Here is a 19,172-nt window from a genome sequence, read left to right on the forward strand (position 1 = left end):
GGGACATCAGTGCCCTGCCTGTATCTGTTTCATTTCAGTACAGAAGCCCATAGATTTGAAGATTTGAGACTGTCAGTACTAACACTGAGCTGGCAGTTAGACCTGATCCTTGCTTTGGCTGAGTGTGAAAATGAAGAGATTTCCTAACAGACAGGACATTTATCAGTGAACTTGGCTCTTTGAGAACTTTTAAAAGCGTTGTTTCAAGCTTTAATGTGGTTTTTCTTCCTGAGTTCTGCTTCTGTAGAGACTGGAAGAACAGATTTCTTGCAGTGTGGGATCTGAAGGCAGCAGTGATCAATATGCTGATAGGCCCTAGTTGCTTGTGGAGTATTTCTGAAGGAAGTGCCCAATGAAGAATTGAAGTGGTCAAGTCATTCCCTTGAGGAATAGCCCTCTTGTAGCTTACTTTCTGCAGTTTTTTCGTAGATTGCCCTGAAACAACAGTAACGTAGCTAATTATTTCTATAATTTGTGCACAAAGAAACATGAACTGTTGAGAAGAGATTATATTCTGTTTGCATTAGTAACAGGATTATAACGTCTTGCTTTAGGGCAATCTCCAGTAACATAAGGTTATGTGCTGGAAGTGCACAAGTTTTTATCCTGTGGCAGTTTCATCCACAGGGGCAAAATCAGTATTCACAATAAGGTGCTGTTGAGTATAAATTAATTGCATTAGTTGATGATAGTTGTCAAAAAACAATTATGAGATACTGAATTGCCCTCTGGTGTTTCACAGATAATAATGTTGGAGGGGAAAAGGGATCAGAAGCCATTTCCCAGAATGACTTCTCATTAACTGAAGTGATAGCTTGTCCTAGGTAAAGGTTACCTGAAAGGATCTGTAACTTTTCAGTCATGTTCTGTTATCAGATGAACATGAATTTATAGGCCAACAAATGTAATATAAAAGACTGAATATCAATTCTTTCCTGGACATGTCATGAAATCACCTGCTCCTGGTGTGAAGGGAAAAGAGGGTAGAGATAATCAGGGGTGGCATGAAAGGGAAATAACTTTTATTGCAGACTGTCACAGCATTGCCCTGCTCTCTTTGAAGGAGCTGGGGAGAAGCAGCAAAGACATAAATTGCTTTACTTCATTAATTAATTTTCTCTTTAGTTTTCAAATATGTTCATGATTTTATTTTTAAAGAGCTGTTTCTAATTTCTGTTGCAAATAGCTGCTTCAAAGCTCTGGGGGGCAATTTTAGGCCTTTTTTCCCCCTAATTCATTTTGCATGCTTAGTTTCACGTCAAGTGTCTTCCTTAAATAGATGGATTTTTTTTAATTATTTTTTTTATTCTTAATATGTGATGCTACTTCATTTTTGTCTTCGAGCCGTTTGTTTATGGCCTTAGTTCTCAGCTCAGGGAAATACAAAAGTTTTTTTTCCAAACAGCTCAGATTATGTATTAATCTGTTGGAGAACATATGTTGATGTTTTGCTAATCACTTCATACTTTAAGAAAAGACATAGTAAGAAGAATTGAAAATGCCAGTTACATAATCTTGCATTGCTCATGTTACCTGGCTTTTTTTTTTTTTTTTTTTTTAAACCTACTTCTGTCTGCAAACTATTATTGATTTAAGTATAATGTGCCATTAGTGTGTCCTTACATTAGAAATTCCTTTTGGTGATAACACCTAACACCATACACATTTATGGAAGAACAGCTAATGTACATAACTGTGGAAAGCCCATGAAGGAGCTTCATTTTTGCAGCTTCTCTGGAGGAATGGTCACAGCCCTTCTTGGACTTGTGCTGTACCCTTAGGTTACTGCTCATTTTTTGCAGTGTAGTTAAAGTGCAGCTACGTCATTTACCAGATACCAGCCAGACCAAGGCTGATTTAACAGTCAGGAAGAAAAGTTCCTGTGCTGCAATCTCACTGTTACTTAATAGCTGCTCTGCAGAAGCCATTGTGACCATAGGATTTAGGGTTTTGTCCTCTTCACAACTTGTTCTCCCAGCTGAGTACTGCAGTGTAATATAACATTACGACCTGCAGTGGATTTTCTTGCACAAAAATACCTTTTTTCTTTGTAGCTCAATATAATAAATTTGTTTTGTAGAGACAGTTTTGTTTTGCTGTTTTCATTTTGTGATGATCAGTTCTCTAAAGCAGATTATAGTGTTTTCAAATGTTAGCTGACTAGTTTGATACTGCTATTTTTATCCACTGAATCCAATTTACAAATTAATCTTACAGTTAAATAGACAATGTCTCATGTTGGTACTGAGGGCTAGGAAATGTTATGCAATATTCTAATAATCTTAAGTATTTGAAACTGTGAGTGAGAGGGAATTATTCTCTTTGACTGAACATTAGTTCTTCAGCTGGAATTTGTTGTCCTCAGATTCTTGCTGAAACCAGAATGGAAGGTTAGAGAGAGAAACTGCAAAGTAACTGTATAATGCTGTTAAACCAGCCTTGATGAAGGTGGAGGAGAAAATACAGACATCAACAAAGCAACAGACTTTATTAGCCATCATGTCAGATTTCATCAGCAATCTGACCAGTATGATCTAGTGAAACCTTCATAATTTTTAGTACAGCACCATTTAGTAGATACACATCAGCTTATTTTACATCTTTCCCTGTGATGCTGGAGTTGGATGGTAGCACTCAGCTGTTACACTAAATTAGGAAATCACTGTTGAAATACTGATGCTGGTGGGAGATCTGTCATGTATCAGCTTTGCTCCCATACCCTGAAAAGAGTGTTTCATGTTTACTTTTGAACCCTAAAAATAAATGTATAGTATGCTTAGCTGAAGGAGAAAATAACAATTTAATTAGTTGAACATAAGTGGATTACAGAGGTATTTTATTTCATGTTTGTTATCAGATACTGACCTTTGGTTGTAGGTATAGCTGAAGTATTGCTTAGAGTGACCCAGAAGATGCAGCTCAGGTTAGGGGAAATTTTGGGTAAAACCTCCATCTCTTTCTTTTCTCCTGCATGGCAGAAGAGAAGATCAAATCGTCAAGTTAAAAGGAAAAAATACTCTGAAGAAGGAGAAGGGAAACAATCAGAAGAAGAAGCAGCTAAAGTTTCTGTTAAAATCAAGAAGAATTCTGCCCCTTTACCTGCTGAGCAGCCTTTACAATTATTTGTGGTAAGTAAAAATTGGCTTGGCCTGTGGGAACTTTGTATTTGTCTCAGGTAGTTCAGTTAATAAAGCTTCTACCTTGGAATACATTATTATTTTTAAGCCCCAGTTTAGTGTGACATTTTGCTAAAATATTGAAAACTGTAAGAAATTACCTCTTTACTATTTTTTTGTGTTCCAAACATCTGTTGACTTAATTGAAGTTAAGCATAGGACTAAGGATGGTATAGTTCAAGTAATGTTTTATGTGGCATAGGCATATGAAAAAGCTCTGTTCTGATGTTACCATGACTTACAGAAGCACCAAATTATTTGGGGGATTTCTGTTTACTGAGGTATTTTAAAAGGACACACAACCCTTTCAGGTTTACACTTCACTGTTCCACTTGGAGACTCAAACTTACGGTCAAGCCGTTCAAGGTAAACAGAGTGGCAGGGAAGAAACAGGAAAAAAGAGTTTATGGCCTGAAAGAGTGCCAGGAGTTGTAGGGGAAGGAGAATGGTGATATAATTGGGAACAAATCAGACAAGAGGGAAGGTGACTGGCTGTGGCAGGCAGCTTGTACAGATCACCTCTGTCTCTGGGACCACAGCCCCAGCTGTGGCAGAGCCCTGCAGTCCCTCCTGAGCCTCATCTCAGCCCTGCTGGAATCCTCAGCCACACCTCCTCCCTCTGATTCCACACCATGTTTGGTGCCTGTGTGCACAGTGGATGGATCAGACTGAGTTTGCCACATGCTGGGTTTCTTCTCTCTTTTTCCACCTGTCAGTTCTTCTCCAGTTGTGTATAACTGAGTTCTGGCTGTGTCCAGTGCATCAGTTTAGCTCAGCAGGGCATTCACAGTGTCTGGCAAGCAGCAGAATCCCCAGTGCTTGCGCTGAGTGTGTTTGGCAGGTGAGCACTGCAGCTGATGCTGTTTGCAAGTGCCAGATTTGCTGTAATTCTGCAAATAACCCTTTGTGGATTTTAAATTTTACTCCCAGCCTGTTAGGGAAAGCTGCTGGTGGAGGTCAAATTTACCTTTATTGCTCATCTTCTGACAAGCCATGTGTGGTTGAAGGTTTTAAGCCTGAGAGAGTGGGCACGTACTGCAGTTTTATAATATCACTGTTTTCATGTCTTCATAGGAAAATCCAAGTGAAGAAGATGCAGCAATTGTAGACAAAATCTTATCCTCCAGGGTAATAAAGAAAGAAGTAAGTGATTGTCATGGGATAAAATAGTTTATTTGATAAAGGGGGCATCTGTCATTTTACATTTCCTCTGAATTTCCTTTTCCAGATATCTGCAGGGATGACAGTAGACACAGAAGAGTTTTTTGTAAAATACAAGAACTAGTAAGTATTAAAGAGTTGAATGTGTTGACTGAACTGTTTTATATCATATTTATGTACTGAAGTTTTGTATTGCTTGAAGGTTATTTTGTCATTGATTGAGATTTTTCTTTACCAATTTAATCTTTAAATTTCTAAAAATCTGTGATATGGTAGTAATAATATTAAAACTATGAAGATTTTGGAACCAGCACTGTCCAATAAGCTAGAAGCCTTTATCTGTCAAAGAACAGAATTTTTTATAAAAGATATTTATGAAATTAGAATATATATTTATTAATTTCGTCAGGGGCTACATGCCTGAGACAAATTTTAATTTCATGAATTTAAATCAGAGGTGTTTTGTGGACATAGATTAGAATTACAGTGTCATGAATTTAGGAGATGCTAATGTAGTAGTTGGACTTAATTGTTTCAAAAAGAAAAAAACTGTGATAGAAATGAATCTACATCAAAGGCAGGAAATAAAAAAATTGCAGGGAAAAAAAAATTTTCCCATATTTTATTTTAAATTTCATATCTGTTTTTCCGTCACTACTCAATTCTTCATGCTGAAAATCGAAGCTTATTTTAAATTTTACATATGTGAGTAATTTAATCCGATTTTTGCTATAATAAATGTAACTTTTTTTAGATTCTACTTCCACATGTTGTTGGAGACCATTTACCTTGTGTTTTTCTGAAAGGGCAAAATCTGTCTTTTCATCCGAGGATGAGTAATCCCCAGCTGTGCCTTATTTCTAGCGTATCTTTAAAAAGCTTAAAAAATGATGGAAATACACTCAAAAAGGGGTGTGAAGAGGAAATATGTGTACTTCTGTGATGCAATTTCAGAAAGGCTCTCCTGGGTAGATGCTGCTGGTTCTGCCTCAGAGCCGCTGCCCCAGCCCAGGGCAGGTCCCTCTGCCTCAGGCTCTGCTGCTCCTCCTGAGCCTCCCATGGGCTGAGCTCTGTGATCCAGCACTGAGAGATGGTCACAGCAGATACATGGCAAAACCAGATCCAAAATATGAAGTAACTTAAATCTCTGGGTGCTTTTTAATAGAGGTGTCAAATTTCAAACTTGATTTCTTTAAGCTCACTTGAAATCAGCTTGTTTCTTTTCTTAGGACACATGAAAGAAATTTGTGGATCTACAGACTTTCACATATTTAATCTAAAAAGCATTGCCTTAACGAGGTGCTGCAACATGATTATTTGGAAGACTAAATCTTTGATCTTTATGGTGGATTCTGTTATTTTAACTGTATATTAAAAATAGATAGTAAGCTTTTGCTTTCACCAATGTGTTAATGTCAATCTCTGTGATTTTAGCTCATATCTCCACTGTGAGTGGGCCACAGAACAACAGCTTTTAAAGGATAAAAGAATCCAGCAGAAAATAAAGCGGTTCAAAGTAAGGAAAGCACAAAGAGCTCACTTTTTTGCAGATGTGAGTATGAAATAAAAATTAAATAAGCTTTTTTTTTTTCCATATAAAATTGTGATTAGTAGTTTGCTTTTATATAAAAGAGCTGATTGTTAGGAACTAAAAATGAGCCATTGGTGTTGTTTGCACCAGGGGGTGGGTTATTGAATGTAATGTAAAGTGCAAGTCTTCAGGAGTCACTGAACTAACCTGACTTACATGGTCTAAAAGTGGGATTGGTTGAGTAACTACTTAGAAGTGGCAAGGAGGGAAGGATTGTGTTTAATTTCTCTAGTACTTCCACAGGACAGCACTTTATCCCAGAGATCTGGGGTCAAATCCCTCTTCAGTGAGGGTTGCCCAGGAGAACCAAGGGGGTGTGTGCAGGGGGCTGGTGTGGAATTTAAGGCCTGTGCAAAAACCCCAGTAATTTCCAGCTACCAAATTTATTTTGTGTACAGTTAGACCAAGTTTTAGCAAATACCAACTGTTTTTGCCTCTCTACTGATTTTATTCATCTTTCACTGCAGATGGAAGAGGAACCTTTTAATCCTGACTATGTTGAGGTAGACCGGGTATTAGAAGTATCTCTTTGTGAAGACAAAGACACTGGTGAGGTAAGGGTGTCTTAAAGCAAGTCAGGATGCTCCAGGTTTGAAAATTGTCATTTTATCACGTCTCAGAGTAACACTTCAATGATTTTAAAGCTTCAGTAATATTTTAAATGAGACATGACAGTCTTGTCCTGTCCTGTGCTACCTGTGGATTTGAAAGACAAGTCAGCATTTAATAGCTTATATTTTTATTAGTATTAATAGGTCATAGTAGGCAAAGCTTAGCTATTGACTGACATAAATGTCAGGTTCAATAATTGTCTTGTGAGTTCCATCAAAAGGCTGATCCCATATACTGTCTTGTCTCTCTGATAGTGGAATAGGGTCACTGGTAATAAAAGCTGTAGGCAGCCAGTGATTTGAAGTGCATTGATGGCCACCAGTGAACCATTCCCTCTGTGTTTATCAAAACTCATTTTTTAAATTTAAAATACCTCTTCTGGAAAGCTATTACACAACAAAAACATTCTGAGATTAAAAAGAAAACAGAAAAGCAAGTCAAGCAATTAAATTGCCAAAATTCAGAAAGTCTGAGAACAGTGGAGATCAAAGACTGAGAAGAAAGTTGTTGATTAAGGCTGTTGGAATATCTATAATGCTTATTCTGCTTGTGTGGATAGCAAAATGAGCAGACTTTTACCCAGTGATTTCTGCATTAATCTTCCTAAGAGTTGAGAGTTAGAATGACTTTCATTGTATGCAGCAGATTTGTCATTATTAAATTTTTAGAAAAAATGTGTTGTCATAAGACTCCTCTCAGCTTCTGGAAGGATGAATCTTTATTTGGTTTTTAAATATTTACATCTTGAATCTAAGTAAGATGATCTACTTTGGTTCCATTTTTTCTGTATGTTGTTCATCAAGCCCGTAAAGCTTGATCATAGTTTTGTTGGTCAGCCCTCTGGTTTAGGAGCTCTAAAGCTCTGGTTTGGGCCTTGGTAGCCTGATTTGGAGAGTGGAGGAAATGTCCTGGCTGTAGCACTTCTGTAGGTAGTTCTGCCACCCTGCCCCATTTCCACAAATATCACAAATACTGTAATTTATCTTTCCTGAGACTAAAACAAGATTTGCTTGTGGGTAAGAGGGATTGAAAAGCACTCCAGAGGTCTACAGAAAGTGGCAGAGTGTTGGGAGCCAAGGATAAGTAGGTAGATAACAGGAATCTAAATGGAACATTTAAAAAATTGTCAGAAATATGATTTTGATTCCAGTTCTTGTGTAAGCGAGCTAATCTAATAGTAAGGCATATTAACAGTCTGTATACTAAATTAAAAACTGATAACATTCAGAATTTTCTTCTGCAGCCTGTTATTTACTATTTAGTAAAATGGTGTTCGTTGCCATATGAAGACAGTACGTGGGAGCTGAAAGAAGATGTAGATCAAGCAAAAATAGAAGAATTTGAACAATTGCAAGCTTCCAGGCCTGACTCGAGGAGATTGGTAAAATTATATCTAATTTACTTGTCTGTCTTAGTACATCTGACTTAGTTTTCCCAACTTTCAGCTCCTGTGTTAAAACATAAGGCTTATTGACATTCTGTGTAAAGCATCTGTGTGCCTTGTTACCTAGGAGTAATAAAACATTCAGGTAGGCATATATAAATATTCTTATCTTCGTTGTTACTCTAAAAAAATAAAGATTTTTGCTTAGGAAAAAAACCAGAAGTGTGCTGTGACTTTCTGAGTTTCTAACTGAGCAGTGAGCCACAGGTTGAAACTGGCTATCACAGAACTGAGCACCTTTAAAATGAGGAGAAAGCAGGATGATGTGTTAACACCCTTTTATAGAGAAGAGAGTTAAATTTTGTTCTTCAGCACTGAAGGGAATTGGCAAATGAGATCTGTCAAACAGGTTCTGTAATTTTTTCCTGCTTTTATTTTTCTTCTTGTTGTTAAAGAGCTAGCTGCAAGGCAGAAAAATACATGTAATTAGGAAATATGTTTCATCTTGAAATTATCAATCTTCTGTCTCTTAGAGCAGGAGAAAGCAAAATAGTTCTATTTCAAGTCCTGTATGTCATTGTCAGAGTAGGACATGTGTCCTGCGTGGTGTAGTACAACACTTGTTCTAACTTACTTCTTTTACATAACTAAATATGCACAGCGTTTTAATTTGGAGGCTTTGGAATTTATTTTAATGGTTTTTCCATCTACAGATAATGACAGTAGTCACGATTAACATCTTCATATTATATTGAGTTCATTTATGTAGTATTTATTTAAAATCCTGACATTTTGGCATGTGGGAAGAGGAGCTGTTATACCTCTGTTACCATATTTGGCTGTGAGAGAAAAAGATGATTAAAGCGCAACTGTACAACTGACAGTCATCTCAGCATCAGCAACAAGTATTTTTGCTTCAGGCTCCAGCAGCTACAAGGAATTATTTGCTGACTGCAGCCCTGCAAGCAGGAGCAGGGCTGCTCCGGGAGTGGGGGAGTGGACAGATGGCAGCTGGTGGGAGAGGGGAGGAAGGCACAGCTGCTGGGGAGGGACAGCTCCTGCTGCACCCAGACCTGCGCTCAGGTGATGCTGACGCTGGCAGTGCAGAGAGAGAGAATTCACATGGAAAATTCAGAGCTGCCACATAGGGCCACATGAGTCTCGAGTGAATGCAAGCTTTCATAAATGCTGGAAAATGGGGAGGGAGGGGGGGGGAAGTACAGCTGGTGAGAAAAGCTCCTACTAAAATTACTTCACTTGAATGTGTGAGTTTGTTCATGTTGGGTTGCAGGAGCTGTCAGAAGAGTTTTCTGCTGGAATCCTACCTAGTATCAGTCAAAAACTGCATGATTCCACCTGCTTAGCTAGAGACCAGGCTGTTCTGGCTCCAGGCTTGGGAACTTGTTTGTTTGTGTATATACATAAATATTTTATACACAGTCTCTCAGCTTTCCTTAGCTTGTGAGGGCCCTGCAGGTGATACACCTTGATACTCTCAGTCTGTTTTGTCATGGCCTTTGTCTTGTGAGCCTGCCTATGCTGATGCTGTTCTGATCAGGTCCCTTGGGGAAATCTATTCAGCACACTGAAGCTCTCACAAGTTCACTTTTCTGTACTGTGGCCCTGCCTTCATGCATTGGCAGTGGGCCAGAGTGATCAACAGGGCAGGGCAAGTGCAGAAGGGAGAGGGCAAGATCTCAGTAACTGTGTAGATGGCCAGACTGCTTCAACATCAGCTTCCAGAGCTGTCTTAGACTTCAGGGATGTTCTTAATACCAATACTTAGTTGGCTCTCTTGTAGGTCAGCTGCCTGTTCTTAGAGCTGCCAAAGTGAAACTTCATGTAGTCTGGAAATTTCATGTATAAATGAATTTGTGTGCCCTGTTATTCCTGCCAAAGTATTTGTGTTCTATTTTTTGGAAACCAGTTTCTTAATTTAATTTAATTATCATATAGACTTAAGTTAACTTCAAAAATAGCAATTCACAGAGAAAAATAAAAGGAAATTTCAGATTTTTGCAGACTATTAATTAGTAAGTGATGTTAACAATGACACTTCACTTTTAAGGTTGAATAACAACATTCTAAATATAAGGTGATACACCCCCAAAATAGAGGGGTTAGATATTTGGGAAAAAATCAAGCAAGTATCAATCTGTACCTATATTTGTCTTTCCCTTTAAGGACCGACCACCTCCAAACTCCTGGAAGAAGATAGAACAGTCCAGGGAATATAAAAATGGCAATCAGCTCAGGGAATATCAACTGGAGGGACTTAACTGGCTCCTATTCAACTGGTACAATAGGTATATGCATGGAATATTTTTATGTAGATTTTAAACTATATAGAGTGAATCACTTTTATTGGGGATGAATACTGTTTTAACTAAATTTTTTGTAGCTTCTCTGCTTATAGCTAAAATAATATAGCTGGAACAAATTTCTCAACCTTTGGGTGTGTAAGGATGTTTTATCCACAGAAATTAACAAAAATGTTAAGATAATGCAGCTAACTTAACTGAAAATAAATTTTCAATGGCTATGAGGAAATTAAAGCAAAAAGAACCAAAGTGCAAGCTTTCACAATTTTTGAAATTTTTTGCATCTTTCAAAATGATTGCTAGAAATTGTGTAATAAAGTTATATCTCTTCAAAAGTAAGGCTAGTAAATAATTGCATTATCTGTACTTTAGGCTGAAATTAACTTCTGTGCATTAATGCTATGTGTTATGAACAGAGGTATAATCACTTGGAAGATCTTTCCCAGAATGATGTGTTTTCTCTGTTTCTAAGGTCACTTTCTGTTAAAGTATCTTCTGCTTGCTGTATTTCCCAAGTGCCAGTTGCATATCCTTTGTAGATATGATGGCAGTGGGTGCAGCATTTTACCATGCATGTTACTGGTCTGCAGAAGGAAATCTGATTTTAATTCTCATTCAAGCAGTGCAGAGCTGTGTGACATCTGCAAACAGAGGGAAGGGCTGGAATGCATGGCTGAGGGCAAGCATGGAGTGGTGGTAATTTAGTTTTAGGCATCTGTCTAGTTCTGTAATCAAAAAGGGAAATTTGCTAATGATGCTCTGATGCGCTCCTTTCATATGAGTGTAGCTGGGATACTTCCTATGTGTGATTTCTAGGGATTCTTCATTAATTTCTAGCAGTTTTGTCAAGGTGAATGTGCATGGAGGAAACCTGCCTAATTTAAATTCCTTTAATTAGGGCAAAGTTAGTCCCAAAAGAATACTTCTTGAATATTTTTGTAGAACTTCACGGAACATTCTGTTCTCAGGTTTTGACAGTGCTAAACCTGATGCAAGGCTTTACACAAAGGTTTTGTGCACATTCTTTCACCTTAACCAGGGAATGCTTTCAAGGATCATTTTTCAGTGCCTCAGTTTTGGCTGTTGTTTTAGACTGGTATATTTGAGCTTTGTTTCTGTACATTGTTCATTTTGCTGACAGTGTTAGGGTCTTTACTTTACTTGATGATAGTAACAAATAAATTTTTTTTGCTTTCAGGCGAAATTGCATTTTAGCAGATGAAATGGGCCTTGGCAAAACCATTCAGTCCATTACATTCCTGTATGAAATCCTCCTGACGGGTATAAGAGGCCCTTTCCTGATCATAGCTCCGCTCTCCACCATAACGAACTGGGAGCGGGAGTTCCGCACGTGGACTGACCTGAACGTCGTGGTGTACCACGGCAGCATGATCAGCAGGCAGATGATCCAGCAGTATGAGATGTACTTCAGGGACTCCCAGGTATGGGAACCTCACTGGTGTGCAATAACTCACCCTAAACATGGCTCAGCTGGCAGCAGTGACAAGGATACTTGACATTATCTGTCTTTTTATCTTGGTGAGAGTCACTTCACGTTCCAGGATGTTACATTTGAGCATCTTCAGCAAGTGCTTACTGGGTAAATTCGGTGGCAGTGTTAGCAGCAAGATGTGTGTGTTGTTTCACTGTGCTGAGTAATTTTGCAATTGAATGGCAGTGACGCTGGTGCTCTTGTGGAGATTAAAGTGTACACAGATGGTTGCAGTTGGGTCCTGAATTTGAAGAGCAGGGAGAAAAAACATAAAACTGATTAAGCTCTGCTACCTTTATGAAGCTGTTGGTTTCCTTTTGCTGGTGTTAACTGTGTACAGTCTGAACTTGCTTTTCTGAAATACACACCATTAAATAACATGAGAAAAACTTGAAACCTGACTATTTTAAAAGGGTTTTTTTTCCTTTTTTTATATGTTGTGCATAAATAGTTCTTTTTAATTTCCATGGTATTTCTTTAGAATTGGTAAAGCTGAGAACTTTTTATTAACTAGTGCTAAATATCAAAATGATGTCTTGTTTGCCTAATGAGTTACTCTGTGCTGCCTTGCTGAAGGCCTTACATGTTCTCCTTGTCAGACCCATGGAGTAAAAAGTTTTCATTTAGTTCCCATGTGATACTGTGATTACTTACTGTATGACTGCCAACTGTAATAACATCATATTGTGATTGGTAGAATTTTTCCTGTCACTCTTTCAGATTTTCTCAGCATTAAAAATGGGGTTTTATCTACATGCACCTTCTGAAATTGTTCTGTTAGATGGTTATATCTGTAATTTAAAAGGGGGTTGCATTTTTTCTGTTGCTTTGATAATACTGGATTTGGGTCCGTGAATAATTACTCGTCAGTATTAGTTAGGGAGTTACAAAGATTATTAAGTGTGATGACAAAGCAATTTGTAATGTAAAATCCAGTGTCTGGCTCCTGGCAAAATTTCAACAAGGAAATGTGTACATTGAGCAGATGGGAGGGAATGTAACAATTTGTTTGTGTTGGTGAATTTCTAGGGCCGTATTGTCCGAGGTACCTACAGGTTCCAGGCCATTATCACAACGTTTGAAATGATCCTTGGTGGCTGTCCAGAGTTAAATGCAATTGAGTGGCGCTGTGTTATTATTGATGAAGCTCACAGACTGAAGAACAAAAACTGCAAACTTTTGGAAGGACTAAAATTAATGAACCTTGTGAGTACCTGTAGTTCACTTTTTGGGGCTGATTTTAGTTTGGTATAGTATGATAATAAATTAAAAATTCTCTTTGCATGTCAAAAAAGACCTCTCCAGCAGTGTTTCTTGAGGAATAGCAATTCCTGATACTCTTCAAACATATGTGGTTTTGATAACTTATGCTGGTATATTTGTGATTAAACAAAATGTGGCAAGTTCTCACTGTTAGCACAATCTATTTCTGATGATACTGTTGTGCAGTTTTTGTTTTGATTAGGATGAAAATATCATTTAAAACTTGCTTTAGTTTTTGTGCAATGTGTTAAAATTTAGAAAATATTTTAAGCAAGTTATTTAACAACAAAAGCATGCAAGTGGTAGAATTTTAAATAGACAGATTGTCTAGGCGAGTACTTAACATTTTATTTTATACTTCTAAAGATTTTTAAAAGTAGATACTAGCATGTATCAGATGCACCATGACTAGTTTTGCATTTTTTTATTGCTTCATTATTACTTTCCAGTGTATTCTCAGAAGTCCTCTGAGTTGCTTTCTGACACATGCTCGGTGTGTATTTTTCACACCGCAGAGATTGAGGATTATAAATTTGTGACTATTACAGGCAAAGTTGAAGTGTTCACTCATTCCTTCATTACAGATGTAGGAAGAGAAAATTTAAAGGAAAGCTACTAGAAAATACTTATTGGTGTTTTTTTAATAAATCTTCTTCTTTGTATTACCTGTGTACTTAGTGACACATAGAACTGGTGTTCTCAGGTTTTGATGCTCAGACTTAGCACAAACATTTTTCTAAATGTGTGCAGATAAGGTTATGCAAGGTCTTTTTGTCCTTTTCTAGGAGCATAAAGTGCTGTTAACAGGTACCCCACTGCAGAACACAGTAGAAGAATTATTTAGCCTCCTTCATTTTCTGGAACCATTGCGTTTTCCTGCTGAGTCTACATTCATGCAGGAGTTTGGAGACCTTAAAACAGAGGAACAGGTATGAGTTCATCTGAGCTGTAGAGTTCAGGAGGAATTGCCTTTTCATTGAGCCTGCAGTATTACCTTTTTTCATGGGTTGTGCTTCCTTTAGGTTCAGAAACTACAAGCTATCCTGAAACCCATGATGCTCAGGAGATTAAAAGAAGATGTAGAAAAAAAGCTGGCTCCTAAGGAGGAAACCATAATAGAAGTAGAGCTAACTAATATTCAGAAGAAATATTACAGAGCAATTTTGGAGAAAAATTTTGCCTTCTTATCCAAAGGAGCAGGGCAGGCAAATGTACCCAACCTGGTTAACACTATGATGGAACTCAGAAAGTGCTGTAATCACCCTTATCTCATCAAAGGTAAATACAGGATAAGGACTGGGGATTTTTTTACTTACTTTCATTTAAAATATGTAAGAATTTTGTAGTAATTCTTCAATATTTTCTTCAGATTTTGCAAGGATTGGCTTAGGTGGAAACATTTTTTTGTAGATACAAGACAAAGTTGTGAGACATGTGCATATTTGATGCCTGAACCTTGAACTTACTCTGTAGGTTTTCACAGAACATTTAGAAGCAATTATCTCATGGAAATAGTACAGCTCTTTAAAAGCAATATGAACAAGAACTTTTAGGCCTAAGTTTTAAAACAAATGGTTCTTTCAAGTGATATGATCTCTGCCAGTCTTCATTGCTTTTCTCACTTATGAATAACTGGTGTTTTTCCTGATTTGCAAGACAGTACAGTTTACACTCCAAAAGTTTTGGCTGTGGTTTCAGAAGTAGTATTCAAAATACTGGTTTTTTGCAAAGACTCATGATCCATTTAAAATATCACAAAGACAAAAGAACTTTTCTTAGTAGTTTTTTTACATACGATAGTTAAGAATAAGTATTTCAGTTTTTGAAATTTGGAGGAAGGGGATTCACCTCATTCAAGGTGTTTTTCCTATGATGTTCTGCTTAAAAACTTAAATTTGTTGTCAAAACTGACAAAAATAGATGTTCTTGCTTAGGCTTCACATCTGTCTGTCTCCATCAGTACCTAAAAGGAGATATTTAGGGTACAGCACTGACTTTGGTAACTTAGATTTGAATGAATATGGAGATAGTTGTGTGGACATTCCATAGATGTGGAAATATATTCTTTGATAGGTGCTGAAGAGAAGATCCTTGGAGAGTTTAAGGAAACATACAGTCCAAGTGCTCCTGACTTCCACCTGCAAGCAATGATCCAGTCTGCTGGTAAATTGGTTCTTATTGATAAGCTTCTTCCAAAAATGAAAGCAGGAGGCCACAAGGTCCTGATCTTCTCTCAGATGGTGCGCTGCCTTGATATTTTGGAGGATTACCTTATCCATAAAAGGTAAGATTCATCTTTTCTATCCTGTGGTATATTGCTCTGTGTGAATGATAGTGCTGGATTGACAGCAGCCCACCAAAGCTGGGAGTTCTGTTTTCTTTGCTAAGCAGTTTGTAACTTTGTGTTCTGGGATCATTTGTTCACAACTAATTGAAAACTTCAGAGAGAAACTAAAGAGAGATTGCCCAATTCAAATAAACCATGTGCTTTCAGTCTGTTACTTTTTCCATTAAGCATTCAGTTATTTATATACTGTTTTTACATCTTCTGTCAGAAACAAGGCAAGTTCAAGCTTGTCATTGCTTGTCCAAGCCCCAGGAAACCCTGAATGTGTTCTTTACTTACATTGTGTTGATCTGGGACCACATGGGTCCAAGGTACAGCCCCTTACTTCCAAAGGAATATAAGCACAAAGTAATAAACAACTGGGAATGTGGTTTTTATTAATATAAAAGTGAAAATGGTCTTCCTATCTTTGCTAAATTGACTGTTTTGAGTTTTGCAGCAGAACTGAACTGCCGGCCATAAACTTGCTCCTTAGGCTGTCTTTTGCCATCACATGTAATTGCACCCTCTGATTATTACAGACTATTGACTCCATGGAAACTAAATGCTTTTCTGAGCATGTGACTAAATAAATGCATAAAGCCTTAAACTTGGTTGCAATTAGTAGTTGCTGTATCAACCTGAAAATCTTTAACAAGGCATAGTTCTTGTTGTTTTACCAGTGTTGCAATGTACACAGTGCTTTGAAGTATGTAATTGTCAGTGAATTACATCATAGTAATGCAGAGTTAACATGTTGGAAAACAAAAATTACTAATGTTAAGCCTTCCTGCAGTGGATACTGGAATACTGGATATTAGGTTATTTTAATATCTGCTTTAGTGATAGTTTTATATTAAACCTGTCTGTTTGAACTGGGAGTGCAACAGTTTCTGTTTTATTTTAAAAGATTAATTTTAACTTCATAGTGATACTTATAATTCTTCATGGAAAATGTTCCTTTTCTGCAACGATGTTACATTTAGACCAGTGAATCATATCTATAGGTGGAATCTTTTGAAACCCATAGAAGCTGAAATTTGCTGTGTGCTGCCATTTGATTAGAAATGTTGGAGTGCACACATGATCAGACTTAGCACTTAACAGAATTCAGGCCTGTAGGAGATAGATGGCTGCCTGCCAGAATGCCTGTGGTCCTGTGGATTATCTGCTGTGCCATTTTATAGCTGATGAGAAGAAAAATGATTGTGAGGCCTTTTAACTACTAGGTGCACATTCAGCTTCTTACTCAGTGTACAAGTACAGAAGTATTTGCTCCCTTTTTAAGCATTTTGCTTCATTTCAGAAGTTTCAAAGCAGTCTTTGTAATTGTCAAAGGTAACAAATGGCAGTTTTACTTCAGGCTTGAAAATGTGCTTGGTTTATCTGGGAGGCCTTGATAAAGATGGTTAAAGGTGCTGTCATGCCATTTTTGTTCCATTTCTCTTAATCTTTACAGAATCAATATGCAGTTTGTCCATTGACAGCTCACCAAATTCTGGTTTCTGCTGATTGCTTGGTTACCCTTAGTGTGTTCAGGCAATCTGGTGTGTCATACAGGAGCCCACTGTCCTGCTTATGTGGCCCTAGGCAGAGGTCCAGGGATAATATGTGAAAAACTTGAGTGCCCACATAAGACTTCAGATTAGGGTGTGTTTTAATAAATAAGTAAGGCATAATCAGGTAGTTGCTTAGTGGACAAAATGCAGAACAACTTGTCTTAAAATGCTCAGTGTTTGGACTTGCTGATACGCCTTGGTGCTACAGCTCTGCAAGTTCTGACATGATTCTTGGTTATGTTACCCACTGCTAATCAGAGTCAGTCTTTATCACTTTGATTCACTGCACAGAATCAATCTGTGAGCAGTAGACGTGTCCAAAGGCTCTCTGAAGTCGGACCCATGTGTAAGGCTGTGTGTGCTGTGTGTGTGCTTTGGCAGGTACCTGTACGAGCGCATCGACGGGCGCGTGCGGGGCAACCTGCGGCAGGCGGCCATCGACCGCTTCAGCAAACCCGACTCGGATCGCTTCGTCTTCCTGCTCTGCACCAGGGCCGGGGGCCTGGGCATCAACCTGACTGCAGCAGATACCTGCATCATCTTTGATTCTGACTGGAACCCCCAAAATGACCTGCAGGTGAATTTCTTTGGAGCATGATAGAGAGCCTTAATTAAACCCGATGGATAAGAATTTCATCACTTTGAGTATTGTCTCTGTTTGAGCACACGTAATTTTGACACATTCATGTTTTTAAGGCATGTGTTTAAAATTTTTTGATGCCTTCAGTTCAGAAGAGATTTCATTTGGTTGGGAACTTTTCTTTCATTTATTTTTGAAAAACATAGCACAGGTGAAGTCAGTGATTTGATAAAACCCTTAAGAATTGATGACACTGTGAACCCAGGGGCTATATTTTGCATGTACTGACTAACACAGTTTATGGAAATAGAGGTGTTCAGTTGAAACATTCAGAAAAGGATTAATATGCATTAAGAAAAAGTGAATTAATAGAATCCTAGGAATTGATGCTGAAATTTAAATAGCTCTCAAGTTGCAACTCCTTTACCATTTGTATCAGATCAGCTAACTTAGGAGCTAACAGGTCTTTTTATCTGGTGTTACTGCAAGGGAAGTACCAGTCAGGAGCGTTTAGCACAGGCCATTCATCTGCATTTTTCTTGCTACACTGTGTTTAGAAAACTGTTCACTTTGTGGAAAATATCTGATAGCTTCTGTTTGCTTAAATGTGTGTTGAATCCTTTTGAGTTCACGCTCCTGTTTTTGGATTGGGCTACAGCAGAAACAGGTTCTTAAAAGATGAGTATGTTATTCCTAGGTAAGTCTAAATTCCAACTGCTCTCTTCCCTTCTTCCAAAGGCTCAAGCCCGATGCCACAGGATTGGTCAGAACAAAGCAGTGAAGGTCTACAGGCTGATCACACGTAATTCCTATGAGAGAGAGATGTTTGACAGAGCAAGCCTGAAACTGGGACTGGATAAGGCTGTCTTGCAGAGTATGAGTGGAAGAGAAAACAGTGTTGGTGGTGTATGTAGATTTATTTCCTGAAATAACCTTTTTTTGATTTTGTAATCATGTGGGAATTGCTTTAAATTACAGAAGCTGCCACTTTTCCCTTTTTCTGTCATTTGCATCTCCATTCTGTTTTCTGATGTGAACTAGCAACATAGCTGATATAATTTTAAATCGAGTCAGTCACTCTGATAAATTTTTCTTGCCTCATAAAATTCAAGGTAGATAATGTCAAAGTGTTAAAATAAGGAGAAAAGTTTCTTTGTTTCCTTGTATTTTCTCATACTAAGATAATGTGTTACTTTAATGTATGAACAGGTAATTTTTTTGAAACATGCATATCATGGTGTTGAGAATAGCCAAAAAAAAAAGGCGTACTTTTTGAAATGTGTGCTGTAAGCACCTAATTTATTATTTCAGCTATCAGCTTGACTTTTCTCATAGCTTTTAACACTCCAGATTTAGCCTTATAGATCATAAGGCACAGCTAGGTTGTGGAAAGATGGGAAAGAGGAAGAGAAATTACTTCAGGGATTTTTCTTCTTGACTGTCTAAACCTGATTTTATTTGCTCAGATCCAGCAACTCTCCAAAAAAGAAATAGAGGACTTGCTTCGAAGAGGTGCCTATGGTGCCATAATGGATGAGGAGGATGAGGGCTCCAAGTTCTGTGAGGAGGACATTGACCAGATCCTGCAGCGTCGCACCAAGACCATCACGATCGAGTCCGAGGGAAGGGGCTCCACGTTTGCCAAGGTGCAGAGCAGCAGGGTGTTCTGTGACAGCAGAGAGCTCTAAATGGCACTGCATGGGGTAG

At 37.9% G+C, this 19,172-nt stretch overlaps 1 protein-coding gene across 6 annotated transcripts in view; it reads left to right on the forward strand.

Moving 5' to 3' along the window:
* Window positions 1–19,172, forward strand: part of CHD9 (chromodomain helicase DNA binding protein 9) — an 86,500-nt gene that overhangs the window by 44,380 nt on the left and 22,948 nt on the right. For all 6 annotated transcript variants that reach the window (XM_058034402.1, XM_058034401.1, XM_058034404.1 and 3 more), the window contains 15 exons: window positions 2,979–3,128; window positions 4,251–4,319; window positions 4,405–4,460; window positions 5,772–5,889; window positions 6,396–6,482; window positions 7,784–7,921; window positions 10,109–10,230; window positions 11,444–11,687; window positions 12,767–12,943; window positions 13,786–13,929; window positions 14,023–14,278; window positions 15,074–15,284; window positions 17,267–17,462; window positions 18,204–18,371; window positions 18,932–19,111. In XM_058034402.1, the coding sequence (XP_057890385.1) occupies window positions 2,979–3,128; window positions 4,251–4,319; window positions 4,405–4,460; window positions 5,772–5,889; window positions 6,396–6,482; window positions 7,784–7,921; window positions 10,109–10,230; window positions 11,444–11,687; window positions 12,767–12,943; window positions 13,786–13,929; window positions 14,023–14,278; window positions 15,074–15,284; window positions 17,267–17,462; window positions 18,204–18,371; window positions 18,932–19,111 (2,316 nt within the window). The remainder of the gene's footprint in view (window positions 1–2,978; window positions 3,129–4,250; window positions 4,320–4,404; window positions 4,461–5,771; window positions 5,890–6,395; window positions 6,483–7,783; window positions 7,922–10,108; window positions 10,231–11,443; window positions 11,688–12,766; window positions 12,944–13,785; window positions 13,930–14,022; window positions 14,279–15,073; window positions 15,285–17,266; window positions 17,463–18,203; window positions 18,372–18,931; window positions 19,112–19,172) is intronic.

Source organism: Melospiza georgiana, chromosome 14 (genome assembly GCF_028018845.1).
Source record: "Melospiza georgiana isolate bMelGeo1 chromosome 14, bMelGeo1.pri, whole genome shotgun sequence".
Classification (NCBI taxonomy): Eukaryota; Metazoa; Chordata; class Aves; order Passeriformes; family Passerellidae; genus Melospiza; species Melospiza georgiana.